The sequence below is a fragment of the Polyodon spathula genome, chromosome 4 (assembly GCF_017654505.1).
Source record: "Polyodon spathula isolate WHYD16114869_AA chromosome 4, ASM1765450v1, whole genome shotgun sequence".
NCBI lineage: Eukaryota > Metazoa > Chordata > Actinopteri > Acipenseriformes > Polyodontidae > Polyodon > Polyodon spathula.
Window position 1 is genome coordinate 65,181,706 of NC_054537.1, and position 23,436 is coordinate 65,205,141.

A 23,436-nucleotide genomic window follows, 5' to 3' on the forward strand; every position below is an offset into this window, starting at 1 on the left:
TTTCAAATTAGTCAAATCAACAAACTGATAATACCAGTGTAATGATATAGCATATACAGAAGCTGGTCTCATGTTTTTAGTATTAAAGCACATTTTCAGTATCAATGTATATTTTTATTTCTAAATTGTTTTACCTTACTTTGGTCTTAGAATACATCACGTAATGTTCCCCTGCTCAATAAATACATTTTTTCATCAGAATTGACATTCACCATCGGCACTATAAGCAGATGTACCGTGACCATTGTGAATTATCTGCAATTGACAAGGGAACCGAACCATCCACAGGGAAATTGCAGTATTTTCCATACATCTATGACTAGCTCATGAGAAGGAAATTACAAAGTACTAACAAGCATAGTACAGTTTTATCTTTTCGATCAACAAATGGGATCAACAGTGTGCAGTGTCTTGGTAGCGGCTGCTACAGTCTCAGTTTTAATAATATATATTGATATTGAGTAAGAGCTATTACTTTGACTTTACTTTTCCTCTGTTTTCATCTAGTTGTGCACAGAACTGTTCAAATTGAAGATTCTGATTACATTACATTACCTGACGCATAGGAAAATAACATTTCAAAGGGGTAGTAAAGTTAGTCACATTACCTCATCCTTACTAACAAAACATTATGTTGTGTTACATGCTGTGTTACATTTGTATTTGTTTTGCAGCTTCCACCTGCTTTGCACCACAACTTCAAAAGGAGAGCAATTGAAAGGTTCAAAAAATCACTGTTCTGTCCACAGAGTAACCCAAGCAACTTAAAAGTAGAAATAAAAAAGGTTGGTTGAATGAAATTCTTTCTTTCTGCAACACTCTTTTGTTCCCGCTCAGGAGTGACATGTAATTACCAGGTATAGGATCGCTTTGGCTGGCCTTAGAAGACAAGGAGCCATTTGAAAATCTTTGGAGGTTTAATGGATCCGTTTACCAGCTAGCAGTCATACCCTTCTTGGAGAAACAGCAGGGCTTTACTTCCAGCATAAAAATGCCCAGTCAGCCTAACAGAAAGAAACACTGTCCTGTTCTTAATTGGAGTTCAAAGCTGTAGTAGTATAAACATCTTTGTTAGAATAATACAATAATTAATAATAATTAAAATGCTATTTATGGTATGATAACAATAATAATAAAACTAAATAGTAGCCTAATTTGTTTTATAGCTATTCAGTGAGCCATCCTCATATTGACTAGATCTTTGCATTGACAGTCCCTTTTTTATTCTCTGCTTTATTTTCAGCTTCTGCAAGGCTCTCCAGAATTAATAGAGTCCATCTTTATAAGTACAGATTGCCGATTTTTATGTCATTCCTTAGGGGGAAATTCAATTGTCCCAGAAGATAAGGCAGGTAAAAAAACATTTGCATTACAAAGACCATAAAGGGTTGTTAGGAATGATTTGAGTATTAATAATACATTTCTTGCATGCCTTTCATTAGTTGTCAGTTATATGACTTTTAGTGAAGCCTTGAACTTGGGCATTATGAGAGGAAAACTTAATGGTTTACTAAGAGCTATTCATCCCCAGGCAAGCAACTGTTTCTGATCAATAAATAAACCTTGCATGACATTTTTTAAAGAGAAGTTTCAGCAATTATAATTATTATTATTATTTATTTCTTAGCAGATGACCTTATCCAGGGTGACTTACAATTGTTACACAATATCACAGTACAAAGTATCACATCACAAAATATCACCTTATAAAATATCACATTACAGATAAGAGCAGTTATAAAGTACAGTAAAATCAAATAAGAGCAAAATAAAGAATAATTATTACCTTTAAGAGCGAGTTCAACTAAGACCAGCTAACGTATTGAAAAAATGTGTTTATACTAGTAAAGTCCATTAAGAGCATGTAGTAAGTACAATGATGAGAACGATTTCAAATAAGAGCAATTGGAGGGAGTGGAGGAGGGAGCGGAGCAGCGGTGTAGCGTGGGAGAAACCAGGAAGGGAAAAGACAAGGCAGGCAGGAGAGTTTTGGGTGAGCTGGAGCGGACAGATAGCAGAGGCGGGGAGGCTGGATTGGAGGGAGTTGCAGTTGTCAAGGCGAGACAGTACCAGGACCTTAACTAGAAGCTACGTGGAGCAGTTGGTGAGGAAGGGGCGACAGGAGCGTGCCAGAGTAGAGATGTGTTAGAAAAGGAGAGGGATGGGTTGAGGGTGACACTGAGGTTCTTGGTGAATGAGGAATAAAAGAGGGTGGTGGATCAAGAGGGATAGTGATAGAGAGGTCAGTGGGTGGTGGGGGGGGGGGTTGTTGCTCTCCAGGTGGTTAGCCACCCACAAAACACCCCCTGTGCATTGTGTGATGTCTGATTTGGAGAGGTGTTGAGTTTTCCTTGGGGAAGGTCATGTTTTGTCTTCTGAGGTTTGATTAGTCTTGTTTCAAAATACCACAGGGTTACCAATCACAATGCTATAAACTTACACTTCATACAGAGGTGGTATGATTGGGATTTAAAAGACAGTTCAAGTGGGAGAGTTGAGACAACAGGCAGTGCAATGGCTGGAGAGGATCTACAGTTGTTCACTACCAGGCAAGATTAAAGTGTTGTGCTTTCAGTTTGGTATTCTTCCTAGGTTACTGTGGCTGCTTACTGTGTATGAGATTTCCCTGTCAACAGTAGAGAGACTAGAAGCCTTGATTAATTCATACATTAGGAAATGGCTGGAAGTTTCATATTGCCTTAGCAGTGTAGCACTCTACGGTAAAGGGAAACTGCAGCTGCCAGTCATCACTGACTAAGAAACTAAGAAAGTCAAATGTCGGCTGGAAATGACACTTATGCAATTGTGTGATGAATGTGTAAGTGAGGTAGTACCCATCGTGATAACTGGGAGAAAGTGACCAGCAAAGGACACAGGGTAAGATGTAAAGGCTTGGTTCCCTCGAGATTACACAGAGCAGCTGCAGCTGAAAGGAGGAAGTTGGAAGTTACTGAAATGCAAAAGCATGAGAGGATGAGGTGTGTGAAGGCAGTGTCCCAGGCTAAGCAGGATGAACGTATAAGATGGGAGAATGTGGAACAGCGTAAGATTGGTTGGCGAGACCTGTGGACAATGGAACAGAGGAGGATCAGCTTCCTAATTGGGTCCACATGTGATGCTCTTCCATCATCATAGAACCTGAATGTCTGGGTTGGAGAGAACCCTGCAAGTTCTTTGTGTTCATCACCGACTACCTTGAAGCACATTCTTACAGGAGAGATTGGAGAATGCGGGCACATTTTGGCCAGCACCTAATTTTCGCACCTTTAGATTTACAGCTAACCTTCGACTTGACATTGTCCTGTGGTCAGCATGCCTTGTTCTCCTGATGGAACTAACAGTGCCATGGGCACGACGCATACGAGAGGACGAAATTCCAGTATTCTCAATTAGCTGCTGTGGAAGAGCGGGGGGTGGAGAATATTGGTTTATTCAGTAGAGGTGGGTTATCGGGGATTCGTCATGTACTCCATGACCCGGCTTCTCAGAAATATTAGATTCAGAGGACAGGAATTGCGTCATATAGTAAAGGCTCTATCCGAGGAGGCAGAGAGAAGTAGCAACTGACTCTGTTTAAGGAGGAAAGAGCGATTGTGGACTTCAAATGATAGGTGACAGTTAGCATTAATGAAAAGGAATGGATGGCTAAGTTAAGTGAACTGAGCTGGGTTGGCTTGGGTGGGGATGCAGGGCCCCACCCAGCGCATTCCAGAAAGTTGCCATGCTGATGCGCTAGGGAGGCCGTACTTTGGTGATCCCTGGAGCCAGCATCTCCACCATTGTGTGTGCTGATGTGCCAGGGAGGCCTCAAATAGATTGATTCAAGGGAACCAGCATTACCCTTCAGCTATCAACACTGGCCAATAGGAAATCCAAGTTACCTGGTGGAAGAAGAGCACTGAAGGCTCATATATTATAGCGAAGCTACGTCTTAGTTGGTCCCCACCACTACTATCTCATTTTATCTTGGCGAAAGCCGAATACAATATTAGCATGAAGTAAATAATAGCTATTCTCATGTAATGAAAATCAAATCATGTTTAACAGGCAAATAGGTACTGCTAACTGATAAGGTGAACGTAAGAAAGGCATAAACATTTATATTCAGACAGTCCTGTTGCAGCACTAAGATTGATCCACGACCTATCTATAGCATTTGTATTGTGCCACTAGAAATTGACATAATGGTGCAGAATTATAAAAATAAAGCAGTTATTTGCTCACAATTGTGGTTGATATGCACTGCCTACATTCATTGCCAGGTTTACTGTGTATATTTATTGACCCCTTTCTGAGATCTAAATCCTTCGCAGAATTCACACTTCTGATGTGTAGATGTGTTCTGGGACATTTCATACTCCTAACGCATAACATGATGGTCTGAGATACAACTTGTCAGACATCCATTATCACAATAATACTCAATTAGGTTTCTCAAAGGGCACCTTTAGGTACTGCATAAAAGAAGCTCTAATTCTGTATTTATTGCCATGGCAGGGGATGTTCAGTACTGTATGTAATTCAAAACTTAACTTTTTAAAGTTTGCTGGGCCAGTTGTTTTGCCTATATAAAAATGTGCATTTTATTCACAGGTAACACCTGCAATGTTGACTATCAAGAAGGAGTAACATATGAACAGATGCAGGTATGTCTTATATTATCTTGTCTGTAACTATCTTAAAGATTATTTGTTATTTTTCTTTGATTTTATTTTTGTACAGTACTTAATCATGAAAATAATAAAAAAATAAACAAATTTTGCTGTTAACATAACATTCCTTTGACAACTTGGGTCATAGACTGCAATTCATATTTTTGTTATTTATTTATTTATTTAACCAGGAGATTTACCCATTGAGACTGAGGCCTTGTTTACAAGGGTGTCCTGGAAAACAATAAAAAGTCAATTACAAGTACAAACAGCACAATAACAGCATGTGTAGTTCAAACTTAATCGACAGCACACAGAGATCAAAGAACAGAATAAATAGGATATAGCTATTTGTTAATGTGGACTGAAGGAGAAGCATTGGCAAGAGGTTCTAAGCAATTCCCAAATGCTATCTTTGTAACCAGAGAAAGGAAAGACATGGAAAGAGTTCCATGTCATCGGTAGTTGATATGCAAAAGACCATTCTCCCAAATGTCTTTGAACCTTTGGAACTGTCAAATGAACATAATCCTGAGAGTGTAACCTATAACCAATGCTCGTCCTTTCTACCAGTGCACTGAAATAAGAAGGTACCAAGCCTTTAAAAACCGTAAATACAAAACAATACCAATCAAAAAACACTCTAAAACAAATCTGCAGCATGAATTATACAATACTTCTACTTTATGTAAAGCCTGCTTACAAGCAAAATGATAAATATAATCACTAGAGAAAAAAGTAGCAGTCACTAACTTTTTTAGTTTAAATTTAGTTGTCGCCAATGATTTTACCCCAATTTTTCTCCCCAGTTTGGAATCGGCAATTGTATTTTTATAGATTGCGGTTAACCGCTATAACCCCCCAACACATGCGTCCTCCGAAATGTGTCCCTGCCTAGACGTCTTTTTTCGCACTGCAGATCCACAGCTAAGCCATCAGACCTGTAGTGCTGGAGGACAACACAGATCTGAATGGCTCCACAGCAGACCAGCAGGCACCCTCTGCCTCCTTCGCAGGAGGCTCACAGGGTTGGTGCTCGGCCCGCTGTACACAAGGGTGGTCCTGTCGGCTTACGCTGACTACGTGCTCCTGGTGGCCTCCGATCCAGTTGATCTGGAGAGGATGCGGAGCTGCCAGGACGTATACTCTGCCACGTCCTCTGTCAGGATCAACTGGAACAAATGCTTCGGGTTGTTGGTAGTTCCCTGGCAGGTGGACTCCCTCCCTGCCGCACTCCAGCAGTTCCAGTGGAGCACGGACAGCTTAAAATACCTAGGAGTCCACCTGAGTCCCGCGGAGACCTCAGTTGCAGCCAACTGGGTGGAGTTGGACAAGGTTGCTGCGCGACTGAGGTCGTGGTCGGGTCTGCTGAAACTGCTCTTTTTCAGGGGATGGGCTCTGGCCATCAACCAGCTGGTGGCATCGCATTTAATGTGCAATTTGTAGAATTCACACATTGTCAAACAGTTTCTGCTAACAGAGAGAAAAAAACAAATGAAACAAAAAAACATACAGTGCTGAGTGCCGCCTGACAAACCTTCAAAGGTTTAGGACTACCTTCGAATTCTTGGCTAGCAAACAAACCTTGAAACCTTCAAACCTTGGGTAATACACTTCGGATGGTAAATCCTAAGCCACTGTGCTTACCTAAGTCAGATGGTAGAAATAAACAATCAGGATCAGATGGACTTGGTTTTAATTCCACATTCCCACTTAGCAGTAAATAAAATAATAAGAATAAAACACAAAATGCTTTTCAATATTATCTAGTGCACAATAATAACCACAGTGCAGCCTCAAAACAGCCAGTCTCCTTATTTTGTCCTTTCTCTGCTTCTGCTGTTGAATGTTACTGATTACTCTGTAACTGTTGGTTATGTGAACTGTTGGTCAGATAATCAAAGTTGAATGAAACCTTGTTTCATTGTCTGGGAGAGCTCTAGAAATCAGCTCTAGAAATGTTCTAAGTTGTACAAAAAGATAAACATTTGTCCCTTTTTACTTCATCACCTCAGACCATGATTGAAGAAGTTCTGGTAGAAAATGGATACTATAGTGTAACACCAAATAGGTAAGTTTATCGGTGGCAACATCCCTTATAATCTGTGACAGAAGGTGGGTATGGCTGATGGAAAACACACAGGTTCCTCTAAAGTTGTTTGCAAATGAAATTTGAATAATATGGGTGCAGCATAGATACAAATGTAAATTAAACTTCAGTTATTAAAAACAATCTTGCTCAGTAATTATTAAATGTACTGTTCAGCTTTGAGCACTAGGTATATTTTGCATGTGGTAACAAGTGCACCATTGAAATAGAAATTTCTAGAGATTATATTTGAAGAGATCATTCAAAGGTCAAAGATTAGCTATTGTTCTATTGTTGATTCTGTTGCTTCTGAAACCCTTTGAAGCAAAGTAACTAGTGAGTCAAGTTAGAAACATGATATCCTATACCCATGCTTTGATTCATTCTGAATATTAAAATGAAACAGTAAAATGTTATTTCATTATTTATTGTGGCTTTGCTTGGTATAGGATAGCAAAGCAGACACTGCATTTTAATTTATGTTGGTTAAAATGTAAACAATCTGTCATAGCTGTACAGTGTGATGTTTCTCAACCTCTGTGATATTCAATGGGTTAACTAGCATATGGAGATAAACTTGATTTACAAATTATTGTTGTGAATTACTGTGCACTGGCCTTCCCAAATGCATATCCACTTATTACTAAAAATAGGGAGTTTGTGTTGGCTGCACTAATCATTTTTGTTTGTGTTGATCACAGGAATCATTCGTATCCATGGGGAAGCAAGAATGTTCTTGCTGCAAGGAGATAATTACTGTCTAACAGTGTCTGTGATACCATAGCAAGAGGAAGTCCTCATACTGCCAATACCGCACTGAATAGAAATGTGCTTCCCAACCATGCCAGTGGTAATCAAAGAGCCTTGATATATGAGGACTTATCTCCAGGTCCCTTATGCAATGAACCCTAATTAACCTATTGTCACAATACTTTAATTGTGATATTCTAATATACAGTGTATCTTATGATATTGCATCTAATAAATGCTAATGAAAATAATGTGCAAAACAACTAATATGAATAGCTTGAAGGTTAAGGATGAATAACATGTCCTTTCAAATAACTGCAACTGGCAAATAGTCTACAAAGGCCAATTAACACCATCCATGTGTTTCCATTGAAAATGTATTGAATTTTTGATAGAAAAATCTTTCGAAGGAAGGTTATAGAAGCTTAATTTTATAGCTGATTTACAATGGATCCACAATAGATTAATTTACCCAGTGGTACCTTTAATTATCCAAGACGAAGGTCTTGAAAATAAACACATATTACATATATTGAAATATGAAATATATTGAGATACAGAAACCTATAGGACTCAATCCATTATGCTTCCTGGCTTTTTTTCATAATAGCATTATTGATTCCAATATTGGACAAAAAATTGGAAACACGTATATATTGGGCCTGATTCTGATGACAGGGCAAACCTCCAAATGCAAGGACAAAATGCTTTTGCCCCTGATTTTGATTAAAAAAAACACAGCGCAAACGGGAGCAAACTGCTTTTGTCATGTAATGCGATTTTGATGGCATATTTTGCCTTGTACGCTAGTGCCAATCGGCATAACTGTCAGGATATGACCTCATTTGCATGTTAACTTTGAGTGATTTTGATGATGGCACAGTCAGGGGCAACTGTATCCCAGACTAACCAGGTAAGGGGAAGTTTATTTGAAAAACAGGTGCTGTCGATTCCATTACAAAAAGGGAACAGCAAGTGCTGAATGAGCGAGGGAGCTAGTGAGAGAAAACACACATTTTCAGAACAATTTTCTGTTTATATATATATATATATATATATATATATATATATATATATATATATATATATATATATATATAGCATTTTATCGTAAAATATTAATCGACACGCTCGCGAGCTGTGATGTTAAACGGCCTTTGTTAACTTCCGGCAAGACTTCTGTTTCTAAAGATGTCGTATATATATATATATATATATATATATATATATATATATATATATATATATATATATATATCATACTTCATAATTACTGGAAGTAATTTATTCCAAAGCAATTGAACATGCAGTTAATCATTAGTTGAGTGGTGTCTTCACAAAAGAATATTCTCTCAAAAAATACATGATCTGGAATAATTAATTCACAGTACTGGCTTTATATTATTTAAGGAAATATTTTTTGTTTGTCAGAATTTTTCAGAGCAGCATTAAAATATATGAAGCTGGTAGGATCATTCTGCCTGTACAGTGTCACTTTGGATACATCCTAAAAGCTGTATTGGAAACAGTTCATTTAAACCTAGTGATACTGTTAAAAGTTAATCCATTCGAATAATGTATTGGATTAGCAAATAGCTGAATTTACAACAGTGTAAGCCGTACATGAAGTTAAGTATTTATTGATCCCCCGCTCTGTCCTACAGACTGCATTGTATGCAGTTGGCAAATACGGGACCCTGGTTAGGTGTTACTGGCGTTTTGTAAAACTATAGTATTCAAAAAAATAGCCATGTTTTTTTAAATCTAGACTCCAACCTTCAGAATGATTTATTGGCTATAACTTTTGGATTTCTTTTGAGGAAAAAGTTAGGTGCAAAACAGGAAATGTATTATAATTACAATTGAAGAACCGGTAACTGATTTAACTATGCCACCTGAGTTAGCATCTGTTTTTAATACTTCAAGTGCTAATAAACATTAGTTAGTATGTGCCTTTTGTCTCAGTTTGAAATAAATTTAATTAAATGTAAAATGCAGTAAAGGTGAACTGTTAACAATGTACCATTCTTGATTTTTAGGACAGCTCTGGTATTGTGTTTTTCCACTGCACTCCGATCTAAACTTTATAAAAAATAAAAATAAAAACGTTTTTTCTTAAAAATCTAAAGCCCATATTTCATACCTGCATTTAGTAGTTTATTCCAGGTCATTTAATTTTTTTAAGTGCAGCTTTTCTTTCTGTGTTGGGTTTGAAACATATGTGTGGTTATTCAGAAGACTGACAGCAAAATAATAAGTGCATATTCAAACTTAAAGCATGTAGGACTAAATTACTTCCAGAAATTATGAAGTATGAGGTGTATGCCTATGTATTTAAAAAAAAAAATGTTTTATAGAAATCTGTATTTTTCACAGCTGCTCTAAGGTTAATGAAGCCACATTCCAAATCACAATTCCCTATGTAAATCTCAAATGTGCTCTATTGCAAAGTAGTGTTTATGAAACACTGCAGTCACGCATGCCAAAATTGTTCACTGAATGTAAATATTTCTGAATACTGCATTAAAAAATGGTGCGATGGTTACAAATCAGCTTTTTGTTCATGAAAATCACAGCAATAAGACAAACACTAGGGCTGTTGGTTTCTTAAAGGGAATGCCAGTTGCTCCTAATTTTGCTAGCAGCTTCTGAACAGAATTTCGCCTGCAGAAAATATAATGGACCAAACTCAAACACACTTAAAAATCACAAAAGAAGCAGATGGCATAATCCAGATTTCCTGATTTCCTCAAAATGGGGCCCATTGTATTTTCTTTAAATGAGCTGTCCCTCATCTGACTGATTAATTTGTTATTGCAGGTGGAATCCCTTACCTGTATATTGTATTCTAGGCAAATGCAAATGAAATTGTCCAGCTCTAAGAAAATGGGTTTACAATGCATTTGTACATAGGAATACAGCAAATGTAAAAATATTTGTAATTTAAGAGCACAAGCACAAGTGTTGAATAGTGGAAATAAAGAATAGTAGCATTAAGCTACTGCCCTGACCCAGACAGCACAAAATACCGATGCTTCACCAGGAACAGTCACTGTAGTAATTGCTCTACAAGGCCTTTCTGGAGAACAGGCTTTTCTGCACAGAAAAATGGTAAAATATCCCTTAAAACTTAAGCACCTTGCATACTCATCACATCAAACCAGTAACACCCTGGCTGCCTATGGTGGCCCTACAGAGTAGTGAAAACATGAATACATACTATAACTTTCTACAGCTTGGAAAAATCGTTGTTGGGGAATATCAAATCCAGTACTCAACTAAGGCTTCAAATCTCTGGGTCACTTTTGTTCAAAAGTTAAATATAATATTAAATATGTCATGAAGACATTCTTTCACTATGGCCTCCCCCAAAGGATTATGAGAGGTTGATGTAAAACCTACAGTAATTCTCAGGAATTTCAGATCAGAGAAGTTTAAATCAATTTAGTTATTTACTTTCACCACACCATATATATTGAAATAAAGTTAAGAAAAAAAAAAGTGGTGATATGTTTTGATTTTAAATAAAGTGTAAGAAATGTAAAATCAATTCCAAGGAAGTTTTCAATTATTTTATTGAAATATCTGAACATAACATTTAGGTCATCAATCTTGGTTTGTAGTTATTTGTTGTGATTTTGCATTTTTGGGGTGAATGGGGTTGTAAATAGTTTTACTAGATTTAGATGGTTTATTCTATTAAAAAAAGGGCTGGTGTTTGGCTAGTGTTTGCATTGGGCTACTTTGCCTTTTTATTATTATTATTTTATTACTCTTACTTTGTGTGCAGAACAGCCCGATTGATACTTACAATAAATGAAACATGTTCTGATGAGTGCCTTGGTAAATTTGAGTGTACTTATTAGACATCTTACCATTTCTTGCACTATCCTGCTGTTACAATTCTATCTGTGAAAGAGTATGTTTTTGGTCAGTGTGTTCAAAGCTTTGATATTTTGATTGCACCACCTTTTCTGCTTAAATATACTGTATATGGTCAGTGGTTTCCCAAAAAGTTACAATGACGAGATGCATCCTAGAGGTGGAATCCCCTTCAAAACAAGCCTTTAGCAAGAAAATATAAAGAACAGTTTTATACTCTGGCCTTCATTAACAAGGTTCATTTTTCTGTTGTTGTGAAATTCACTATAATGAAGTTAATCACGCAGAAGCGTTTATTTCTAGTTTGGAAGTGTTAATAGCTTTTTATTGCAGCTTTGCACTTGAGAAAAAAACAAAAAACAAATTCTAGTTCATTCTGTCTTCCTAATACTTGTGTGTTGTTTACTGTGCATGGGCTCTGTCATAATTAGACTAGACTAGACGCTAGACTAAGCCTGCTCTTTCGCAGACCCCATTCCACCCTTTATTGTGTTGTGAAATGACAGTAAGGAGGTTTATTAATTAACGCCTTTTAATACTGGTGGTAGTAAAGGGTGCCAATTTTTAGATATCCTTCAGTTGAGATATTAAAAGAGACCTTCTTATCTGATTTTATTTAAACAAGTTTAGCTTTAGGTAACTTTACTATATCAGTATTAGGGTCATTCACTTTATTGGTAAGTCTGCAGCAGTGCACAGCCATATAATATTTAAATAGAGATATAATATAGAGTGTACATTTACCAGCAGGCTCTTCAAACACATAAATACACTGGAATGACCCCTGAGCAGGTTACAGGCAGTTGTGAAATGTACATGATTTGAAAATCTGTCTGTTGTTACCATCTTTTTTTCTGTTTGTTTGTGAGAGGGATTTTTGTAGTTTGAAATGTGTGCGGTGTATTCTGCGAGTTTTATTTAATATTACTCAAAATGTATTCAACCTTTAATTTGCATACTTTCACAAATCGTATATTAAAGTTATTGATGCCACTTAATTCCATAATTCATTTGTCAATTACCACAACCTCAGTGCTTGTCTGACCATCTATACATTTCTTTCCTCAGAAAGTGTTACATTCTGACCCTATAAAAGTTTACAGTTCATGAAAAGTACACCTTGCACACACTCTGCTTTGTGAACAGCTAAAAGACTAAGTAGCAGGGTTCCAGAAAATACAGCGTTATATATCCCCACGTGTTGCTACAACTGTTTAAATAACGTACCTGTAATTTTTCTTTTCATTATTAAAATCTGCCAGCTTTTTACACTTGTTGCTCTATTGCACTTACGATAGTGTAAGGATTATTGCCCACAATGTCAAACAGGTAACACAGCAATAATGATCCATGATGTGTTATGGATCAGAAAAGCTAGAGCACTTGTTATGTTTTTTTCGGGTGTGTTTGGATAGGATTTCTAAATATAGTATGTTTTTAGGCACCCATTGGAACAGCATTTTGTGTTTCATGCTTTTTTTCCCCACAATATTTATTGGATTTGATTGTCAATATTTTTCTCAAAATTGTCATAGACCCTGCTATGTTAAATAATATCCTTACTGAACAACGTGAAGAGGCACTCACTTTAGTGACATCCCATCAACACAAGGGCAGTGCTATATGTTTATGCTATGCGACTAATGTTTGTAACTCTCATTATACTTTGGTAACCCTTTTTTTAATAAATATGTTGTTTTTATTATTAGAATGAACATCCTTTATGTGCAACATCTAGGTGGTGTGGTTCCATTTAACAGCATGCTTGCTAAACCTACGTGATATGAATATAATTTACAACATACTTTGTTAAGATGCAAATTGTTAGTGTGGGGTTTCCTTTGAAAAATAGGAATTTAAATTACCTAATCTGCTATGTATAGATAAGACCAGTAGTTTTCAGAGTGTAATGTTTTAGCATGAAATTATAAAATCTAAGAATGGTTTATTTTTGCTAATTAATACTTTAATATTATATTCACAATACTTAACCCATTTCTTTCTACTTTTGAATTGTTCTGCATTTTTTTTTTGTATAATACTGAGTGGTATTAATAAAATGACTAAGAATGTGTCTTTGCTTTATTAATAAAGTATGAAATAGAATGAAAAGGATTAGTTAATAAATGTGTTCATAAAAATGTATCTGTTGTCTGATTTTTAACCTTACATTCACAGGGCGTAAGCTGGGGGTGTAAGGATAGGGCAGAGGAGGCAGAAAGGAGCAGTTAGTAGGACAGGGTTCTGGCTAGAAAGGACCGGACTTAGGATAGAGGAGCGGGCGATGCACTGACTCTAGTAGCAGACCAGTGGAGCCGGACATGGAAACTAGGATATAAAGATGGTCACTGACTGAGGGCAACGACGCCGACACAACCCAGGGGCAAAGGACCAAGCGACCAAAAACACATATGAGGGTTATGACTCGGGGAGCCACCCCTCGAGAGGAAGTCAGTCCTGGTAGACCAGGACATGACGGAGAGAGAGAGAGAGAGAGAGAGAGAGAGAGAGAGAGAGAGAGAGAGAGAGAGAGAGAGAGAGAGAGAGAGATGGTACCCAGCATCTGAGACTTCTGTAAAGGGGCGCTTGTTAACCCCTGATTGGCGGAGACTTAATCTGCCTAGGACCTGAAATAAGGACAAAGCATGGAAGTTAGTATGGAACTCTAGCACTGGTATCAACCACGTCCTGAAAGAAAAGCAGGTTAAAGAACAGGGCCTCAAGGTGAGGCAAGATAAGAGCAGGAGCTGCGAAAGGACAGTCTGGCCAGGGGTCCGCTCTGACTCACATGGTGAGAACCTCCCTGAAGGTAAGGGAGGCGGATGCCTAGCCCTGAGGTTGGGGAAGTGAGATTCATTTGCCCCCTCAAAGGATGGACCCCCATCTCTTCGTGAAATCACCCACACTGTGAGACAAAGACAGCACATGCCGATGCATAACATAGACACAAGATCAAAAAGAGAAACGGGACAAACAGAGGGATAGTTAGTAATTTAGTAGGATGTGACTATGTGTATACCTGCTGCTCAGTGCAGAAGAAAAAACCCTTGAGGCTGATTAGGGGAAAATCTCTGGTGGCCCTGGCAGACAGGAAGCTCCCACTCAGGGCATGCTAGCAATTTCAAAATGAACAGCAACTATATCAGAGGAGGACCAGCTCTCCACATTCTTGATTAGTCTGATTGATGATGGCCCTCGCGGAGGAGGTGGCTGCGCCTATACGGAATGCTGCGGGGGGTGGAGTCGAGGAGAGAGACCCGTTCTAGAGGTGAGGGTGGAGTCAAGAAAGGAGGCCTGCTCTTATTTAGCTAGCTGACAGTCTTGCATCCTTATTAATCTCATGCAGACTATGGCCGAGGGGTAATAAGATAATTAATTAATAGCTAATTAACCTCTCGGACAGAATATAAAACCCTGCAGCTGTCTGCGTTCAGGACGACAGTGTCAGAGGAGAGACGTAAGTCTATGAAAAAAGTATTAAACATGAGTAAACAATTGCTATACATTGTGGCTAAAAACCAGCAACGTACTTGTTTGTTTGGTCAAAGCGCCCTTTATTTGGCAGTGTTTTGTGTTTGTTCAAATCTTTTGTTTGTTTAACAAAACGTTGAGTGCTGTAGGGCCTTAGTTTTACCCTTCATTTCATTGTTTTGGAGTCTGTGTTTCTGGTCTGATGTCACCCCTGCAAACATGGGCGGATTGGCTTTCTGTCAGTCACTCAATGGACCATAATAAATACAAAGGTGGTGCCGAAAAAGTCAGATAGACTAAAAAAAGGGCTCTTGAGGCAGACGCTGCTAAATGTGTCAAATTAACAGACTTATTTGAAGCAGCTAAAACTGTTAATCACAGATCAGTTGCTGCTGCAGCAGATGACAGTGGTGCAGTCGAGGTCGAGGTAGGAAAATTCACACACACTGACACAGATCATGTAGCCTACTGCTGCCAGTTATACCTAATATTTTGGATGTATATTGTATGAAATAGTAGGCTAATAATAATTAGTGAAGGGAGGATTCGGGGGAACCTTTCCTTTTAAACTGTCTAGCTAGTAATTGCTAGCTATAGCTTGCAAGCTAACTTTCACGGGTGTAAATGCTAATGTTTGTTAATTCGTTCATGACATGAGCTGGCTAGCCAGATCTCAGAGTGAAGACTTATCGAGTTATAGCTACCTGTCAATGTAACAGATTAGCTAGTTAGCTTGATAAACGCAAAAGATCTGTGTTTTTTGCCCACACAAATATCTCTCAGAGTTCAGCTAGCTAGCTAACTTGGTAGATATTTCTCCTCAGAACACTCCTTTCAGGAGCTGTCAAATCAGTTGAACACCTATCTCGTGCAGCACCCGAGCATGCGATTATGTAGACACGCTCTTCAAAGTGCGTCCAATTTAAGATTCCTTTTCAGTGTGAGTTGACTAGTCTTGCCTGTCACTGGGAGAGACTGAAAACATCAGCAGTGGAGGAGTACACAACCAGGATTGTGAGTGAGATACCTGTGGATGGAAATGATGAAGAAAAAGTGGAGATGATGAATACAAGTTGTTCAACATGTAAGAACTGTGCTGTACGTTGTTATCAACTTCTATGCCGGTAAAACTTACTGACAGATGCTTACCATGTTATAGGCCTGCAGTACAAGTTCCTACTCACCCTGTCTGTCACCCAGGTAGCCTGTGAGAGGAGCTTCTCAACTCTCAAATTCATAAAAAATTGACTCAGGAGCACCCTATCCAACGATCATTTGGAGACATTTATGCTGATGGCAACTGAAAAAGAAATACTGATGGCCCTAGATACAGATGTTGTCATTGACAAGGTGACAGAAAAGAGTGAACTACTGCGACGCCTGCTGACAATAGGGTAGGACATTGTAAAAGCAGAGGAGTCCAAGAAGCACAGATAGACAGACAGACAGTGATAGCAGAAAACAAGGAAAAGCAAAGACAGAGTGATAGCAGAGAAGAAGGAAAAGCAAAGACAGTGATAGCAGAGAACAAGGAAAAGCAAAGACAGTGATAGCAGAGAACAAGGAAAAGCACAACAGAACAAGGAAAAGCACAGCAGAGAACAAGGAAAAACAGACAGTGAAGACAATGACAGCAAAGATGCAGAGACAGCACAATGGAGGCAACAAAGGCACGGTTATAGTGGTGAGTTGTATCTACTGTGGTGTTTTTTTTTTTGCTTGTTGTATTTCTCTTAAAAATGTAGGTGTAGAAGGAATATGTTTCACCGTTCATTGGTAAATAAAGTACAAGTAGGGAAACGCTGTAATGTAGTATACCTTCTATGTTATTTGTCAGTAGCATTATCGCATCTGTGTATGCAGCCCGTGGGGGGTGGGGACTGCAGGCGCGGTGATGTGGGCTTGTGTTACTAAAATGCCAAGGCTGAATTTATATCCCAGTCTGCCCCTGCCTGCAAAGCCACCCTTTCACAGTTGGTGGCAGTGGGACGACAGTGCCTCCAAGCGTCAGACCAGGAATGCTGAGGGTGAATTACATTTTTTCCCCCAAGAGAAGTGTGTTTAGTTTGAAAAAGAGAGAGGAGCCATCGCTGCCATCTCCAGCGCCAGAAGGAGAGGAGCCATCGCTGCCACCTCTAGCAGCAACCTCCTCCAGCCTGCTGGTTCTGCCTCCACCGCCATGGGTGGACTACCTGCTGCTCATCGCCTGTGGAGCCACCTGTTACAGGGTACAAGGGAGAAGTGGAGCGCCCCTCCTGAGTTTACCTCCTGAGGGTCCGCTGCTGCTGTCGCCTCCCGAGGGTCCGCTGCTGCCGTTGCCTCCTGAGGGTCCGCTGCTGCCGTCGCATGGGGTCTCCGCCTCCGGACGATGGGAATGTCGATGCCTTGTCGAAGGAGCTTTGAAAGTTTAGCGGAGGCCAGTCTTTCTGATAAAGACGCATACAAGTTGAGTAATGAAGCTGCGCTTTGGACGGTGCTGTTGCTGGTCTGGAGGATGGATGGAGCAGGAAAGACTGAATAGAGAAGCTGAATGATGAGAAGAATCACCAGAGCATGTAGGAAAAAAATTGATAATATCTTGGCAGCGCTGCACAGAGAAGTGACCTTCGGTGAAAGGCAATGAAGTTTAGATATTAACGGTGAAGCACAAAACAAAACACTAGACAGCGAAGGTGCAAGTGATCAGGGCTTAAATAGGTACTAATTAACAGGAAATGTGAAGCCCCCTGCCCCCCCCCCCCCCCCCCCCCCCGAACTACAGGGGCTAACAAACACACAAAAAAATGGAAACACCTGGGTAAATTGAAAGCAATCGCTTCCACACAGGTGTTGCTCATGCGTTAATTAAGCAAATAACATCCCAGCAAGCTTAGGGTCATGTATACAAATGCTGGACAGGCCTGGTTGCCTATAATTATGGCTAGCACAGCTGCAAGAGGAGACCACAGTGACTTTGAAAGAGGGGTGATTGTTGGGGCACGTTTGGCAGGAGCTTCAGTGACCAAGACAGCTCAACTTGCAGATGTTTCACGAGCAACAGTGTCTAAGGTGATGTCGGCATGGAACTCCGAGGGAAAGACATCATCAGCAAAGGGCAACAGTGGGTGGAAGTGCATACTCCAGGATCGTGATATCCATGCATTAATTCGAAATGCAAGGCAAAACAGGCGAGCAACTGCAGATCAATTGACTATTAATTTCAACCTGGGACGCGAGTAGCCAGTTTTATCAAAAATGGTCTGCTGATAACGCCACAGAGCGGGATACCACCGTCAGGTTGCAGTGCACAAACTGCTTATCACACCTGGCAATGCATGTTTGCGAGTCCAGTCGTGCAAAAAGCACAGGCAATGGACTACTGAGCAGTGGAGAATTGTGATATGGTCAGTTGAATCCTCATTTACCATGTTCTCGATAAATGGACAAGGGCTTGTGTGGCGCCAACCTAAATAACTCTACAGCCCTGAGTGCTTGGTTCCAACAGCGAAAGGTTCTGATGGTTCCGTAATGTTGTGGGGCGCATTTTCCTGGCATGGCTTGGGTGCACTCATTCGCTTAGAAGGCAAGGTCAATGCTAATCGCTACTTAATGGTACTGAGTGATCATCTTCACCCCATGTTGCAGCATTTCTTTCCTGCCGAGGGGGGGGGGGGGGGGGGGGGGGGGGGGGGTGTATTCCAGGATGACAATACCCCCATCCGCAGAGCATGTGTGTTCGCCCAATGGTTTGATGAGCATGACACTGATGTTATCCATATGTCATGGCTTTTTCTGTCACCAGACCTTAACCCAGTCGAGCATTTATGGGATATTCTGGAATGACGCCTGACACAGCATTTTCCACCTCCATCAACTGCTGCATCCCTCCTGCAGAATTCTAGAAGCTGGTAGACTCTATGTCACGGCGCATACAGGCCATACTGGCGGCACGTGGTGGCTCAACGCCCTATTAAGTGACTCTACATTGGTGTTTCCACTCTTTTGTCCACTACCTGTATATCTACATTAAAACAAGCTTCATAGCCTTTCTAAGATTCACCAGAGTAGTCACTAATGTTTACACAGATATTTAAATTATGTTTAGGTTGTCACAATTATGAATGCTGGTTTTAATACCTTTTCAAAATAAAAACTTGTTTTGCAATTCCACTTCCAGTTAGGGCATGTTAAGTTTGGACTTTGTTAAAAACCTCCCTGACTGATACATACATGCATAAATTTACATTTATTGTGCTCAATTATTTTACCCCTGATTTTCTCCCCAATTTAGAAGGTCCAATTTCTTCTCCCTCACCCCAGCGATTCCCCACAAAGCTCAGAAGAACTAAAGGTTCAGTGGGTGTCCTCCGATCCAAGGACCAAGCCAGCTTCCTCTTTTCCACCCAGAAAGTCGAAAGCATAAGTCAGCGAGTTACGAGAATCTGGAGGACAAGGGCCAGCCCTGCTGTTGTTAGCCTGAGCTCACTAGGTGCCTGGCCAGCAGGATCTGCTGTAGCGTGTTGAGAAGAAAAAGTCCCTGCAGGTTTTGTCTCCCTAACCCGCGGGACCACCAGAACCAATGTGACCCTCCCTTTGAAATCTCCAGTGAAGACCTGCACCCCCAACTTTATGACTCACCCTGCACACTACTCGGCTCTGCTTGTACAAGGTAAGACACTCAGGCACCCTCAAGAATTCACAATATTTAAACTGTTACTGGTGTCCTGAAAACCGCAATGGTCTAAGTAGGAATACCTTCATTTGTTTTACATTTGCAGAGGTCAGATTATGCCAAAACCACATTGTTTTGCAACTAGCTGTACGAAAAGCTGCACAACCAACTTACTAGCAATCACATAGTCTATCATATTGACAACTGAAAATGGAACATATACTAATTACTTGTGATGATTGTACAGTTATGATATAGAAAATACAGCACTGTAAAAAAAAAAAACGCTTTGATATCATGAATTGCGTTTCTCCATGATATTTTTGTTTGTTTGTTTTACCTTTGCTGTGAGAATTGTGAATGCTTGAATCAGATCACAGTGTAATCTTCTTTGTTCAAGACCGAATAGATTTTAGACTGTCTGGATATGACATGCTTTTTAAACCTGTTATAATTGTAGTCGCTCTTCTTTGCACTCTTTCTACAGCAAAAATATTCTTCTTTTAGCCATGTGACCAGAACTGAACACAATATTCTAGATAAGGTCTTACTAATGCAATGTAAAGTTTTGACATTACTTCCCTTGATTTAAATTCAACACTATTCACTACATATCTGAGCATTTTGTTGGCCTTTTTTATAGCTTCCCCACATTGTCTAGATGAAGACATTTCTGAGTCAGCATAAACTGCTAGATCTTTTTCATAGATTCCTTCTCAATTTCAGTATCTCCCTGTAACAGTGTAAGGAGCCCTGTACCTGTATTTCTTTGTTTATTTTTAGAACGGGGTCTCCCCCTATGCCCGTGTCTCAGTGTGTTATTTTGTATTTATGTATTATGATTTATTTATTGTATTTGTTGTTGGCCACCTGTATATAAACCCACAGCTCTCTGCACTCTGGGTGGGTGTTTGAGAGACGGAACGAGAGCGAGAGAGAGAAATTTAAAATAATAAAAATAATAAGGATCAGTGAAGGCAGTTGCCCAGCCTGACCTTAGTTTTAGTTATTATTTTATGTTCGTGATTTGTTTTATTTATAACATTTATTGTCACCCTGTGAGCAGTGTTTTCTGTTTAAACATTTTATTTATTTTTGTTGTTTAATAAATGGCACACGTCTTTAAACTGAGTCTTTTGCCTGCAGTAATAAATGGCGTCTTTTGCCTGCAGTACTGCCTTTGTTTTTTCTGTTTCTGCATTCTGGCTGATGTCACCATTCAGCATCATACTGTCACACTCCCACATAAACAGTGAAGGTCTTTAGTAGGTTTAACCAACAGGAGTGTCAAAGATCTGACCCTTGTCACCCAGGTGTCCAATCATGAGTGAGCCGAGGCAGGACATAAATATGCTAGGGTAGGGTGTGTAAGCATAGCAGAATAAAAAATAATAATAAAAAATATATATAGCTGAAGCTCGCACGATATTATTATAGAGACAATTATTGAGAATCATATTGAGAACTTCGAAGTAAAATTTCAAATTGTTTTTTACAAATAAAAAAAAAAAATGTCATAAGACAGAGACAGTCTATTTGGTTACAATTAAAAACTGAGGTACAGCTACACCAGAAATACCTGAACTGAAGGCGGCAATTAAACTGTGGAATTACTTTCTCTGATTTATGACTATGACAGCATGTTAAGCAATAGCCACAGTATTCTCAAGTACCTCACTGTAACAAGATTCCAGCTTAATCTCTGTGGTGCCTCAGATTCTGCTAGGAAGCTAAGCACATAGCTATATGTAAACAACTAAACTTCTGTGAAAATGTGTAGCATTTAATCAAATAAAAATAATTTTAAAAAGACCAAATTACCATTGGGTTTTTTTTTTTTTTTATTATTATTGATTTTTTTAATATTACTATGCAGGACAGCTGCTATTATATCGTTATCTTTATTAAAAATGTGCACGGATTAATCTACTGATTAATTAACTAATGCCTAATAACATTTTTAATTGATTGACAGCTCTAATATTTTAAGTAGCAGTAACAAATACCTTTAATTGTTACCCAAGGTGCTTAAATTTGCTGCCTCCCTTAAAAAAAAAAAAAAAAAAAAAATGAATATTTAAAAACCCTGTATTACTTCATTAAAATGTAATAAAGAATATTGAAGGCAGAGAAGAGATATGAAGTCACAGCCCTGAGGCACTTGCTGTACAATAGGGCTAATTAGCCACCTATAACTTGTGATTTATGCTAATATCTGGCTTGATTACATCCTGCTGAAGAAGGTTCTGCTGCCAAATGAAAGAAATTAAGACATTTACATTTCAATATGACATAATTAAATGGAAGGACAAAAACAGAAAATAGTAGTATTTCCATGGGTTTGGTTGACACAATTTGCCAAATGGATTGGTGTTTTTTAATTACTACAGCTAAAGCAAGTTTCAAAGGTCACGCAGGAAAATCAGGATACTGTCACTATAGCACCGTTTTCTGTCCGTAGGAGGACTGGTGTGAACCTTTCAAATGATCAAGCTACCTAAACTGCTGAACACAGATAACTTCCTACTGTAAATAATGACTTTAATAAAAAAAAAAAAAAAAAAACCTTTTTGCAGAATAGTAATGTTACTCTATAACCACAAAAAGGACTGTCTGGCAACCTGCAACAATTGATCTTGTAGACCAGTCAACCTCAAGAACAGTGTTTTCAAGTTTTAACTGGATTATATACAGTAACATCCACAGACTTTCCGATGTTTTTGAAGCAGGTAGCAGGTTCCCTATTAGGCGATTGTTGACAATGCGCAGAACGAACTGTGCACTTGACCTAATCGCTTCACAAAGCTGTTGAAATGATCAAACAGATAAGGAGGGTTGAGATATTATGCAAATCACTGCAGTTAGTCACAAATCATATGTGTTTCACTGGTTTCTATTCAACTTAACAACCATAATTTAACATCACATATGGCTGCTACAATTAAATCGAAAATCAATTTGTCAGTCGATTCCATTCCTCATTATATACTGTACTGTACATCGAGATAAGTACTGGATAATCAATCACATAATTACATTTTTGTAAGGCACATAGTTAATAACATTATTTCAGTTTATCAACGAAACTGCGCTGAACACCATGCCTTTTTATTTACAGTATTTCTGCCAAGACAAGTAGTGGGCTAGCTCTTCTTTTCCTGTTAAAATTCTTTGAAAGCCACATTTAGACTGCTATGCTGGAATTCTGAGTCAGTTTTGTTTTAAAATTATTAGAGAAAATGCACACGTGTTTTTTTACACATAAGTCATTCAAATGGTATCTAACCACCATATATCATTGAGACAAAGTGCCCGCCCCTGTGTATATTATCTGTTATGTGGTGCGTGTGGTGTGTTTAAATGTTGGTGTATAGACATTGGTACACAGGATATAAACGGGTCTGTGTAACACAAGTGTTTAAAATGCATATGTGTATTTAGGCGTGAGGATTGCACAGCACTTCACGTGCAAATAAAATGTAACATGTGAGCACAGGGAATTGCACTTTATTAATTCACGTGCAGTTGTACCGAGACTCCAATTGAATGATTGATTAGCAGTCGAGTCTCGGTACAGCTGCATAAAAGCAGCATGTTTTCACATACGCGGGGGTGGGTGTTCGGTGAGTGGAGAACGCGATAGGAGACAGAGGTAATAGTGAATAATTGTGCGAATAATATTTAAAATATCTATTCACCGTGTTTTGTTTGTTAGTCCATTGTTTGTTTTGTTTAGTCCATTTTGTTTGTCTGTTTATTTTGGCGAATGTGTCGTGTCCTGTTTTTGTATTGTTACAGCCGGTTATTTTCTGTTCTGTTTATTTATTAAATGCTGAGCGAAGGCATTCGCTCAGCTCAACCAAACTCCACCCCTCTGTTTATTTCCTGCTTCTGGTCTGACTCCACCCACTCCGGCCGTCTTTGTGACAATCATTTAAAAG

At 39.0% G+C, this 23,436-nt stretch overlaps 1 protein-coding gene across 1 annotated transcript in view; it reads left to right on the forward strand.

The window, feature by feature from the left end:
- Positions 1–8,490, forward strand: part of nek10 (NIMA-related kinase 10) — a 53,257-nt gene extending 44,767 nt beyond the window's left edge. Inside the window, exons 30-34 of the mRNA XM_041246735.1 lie at positions 675–785; positions 1,244–1,352; positions 4,594–4,646; positions 6,668–6,723; positions 7,443–8,490. Of these exons, the coding sequence (XP_041102669.1) occupies positions 675–785; positions 1,244–1,352; positions 4,594–4,646; positions 6,668–6,723; positions 7,443–7,494 (381 nt within the window). The 3' untranslated portion in view covers positions 7,495–8,490. The remainder of the gene's footprint in view (positions 1–674; positions 786–1,243; positions 1,353–4,593; positions 4,647–6,667; positions 6,724–7,442) is intronic.
- Positions 8,491–23,436: the final 14,946 nt, after the last annotated feature.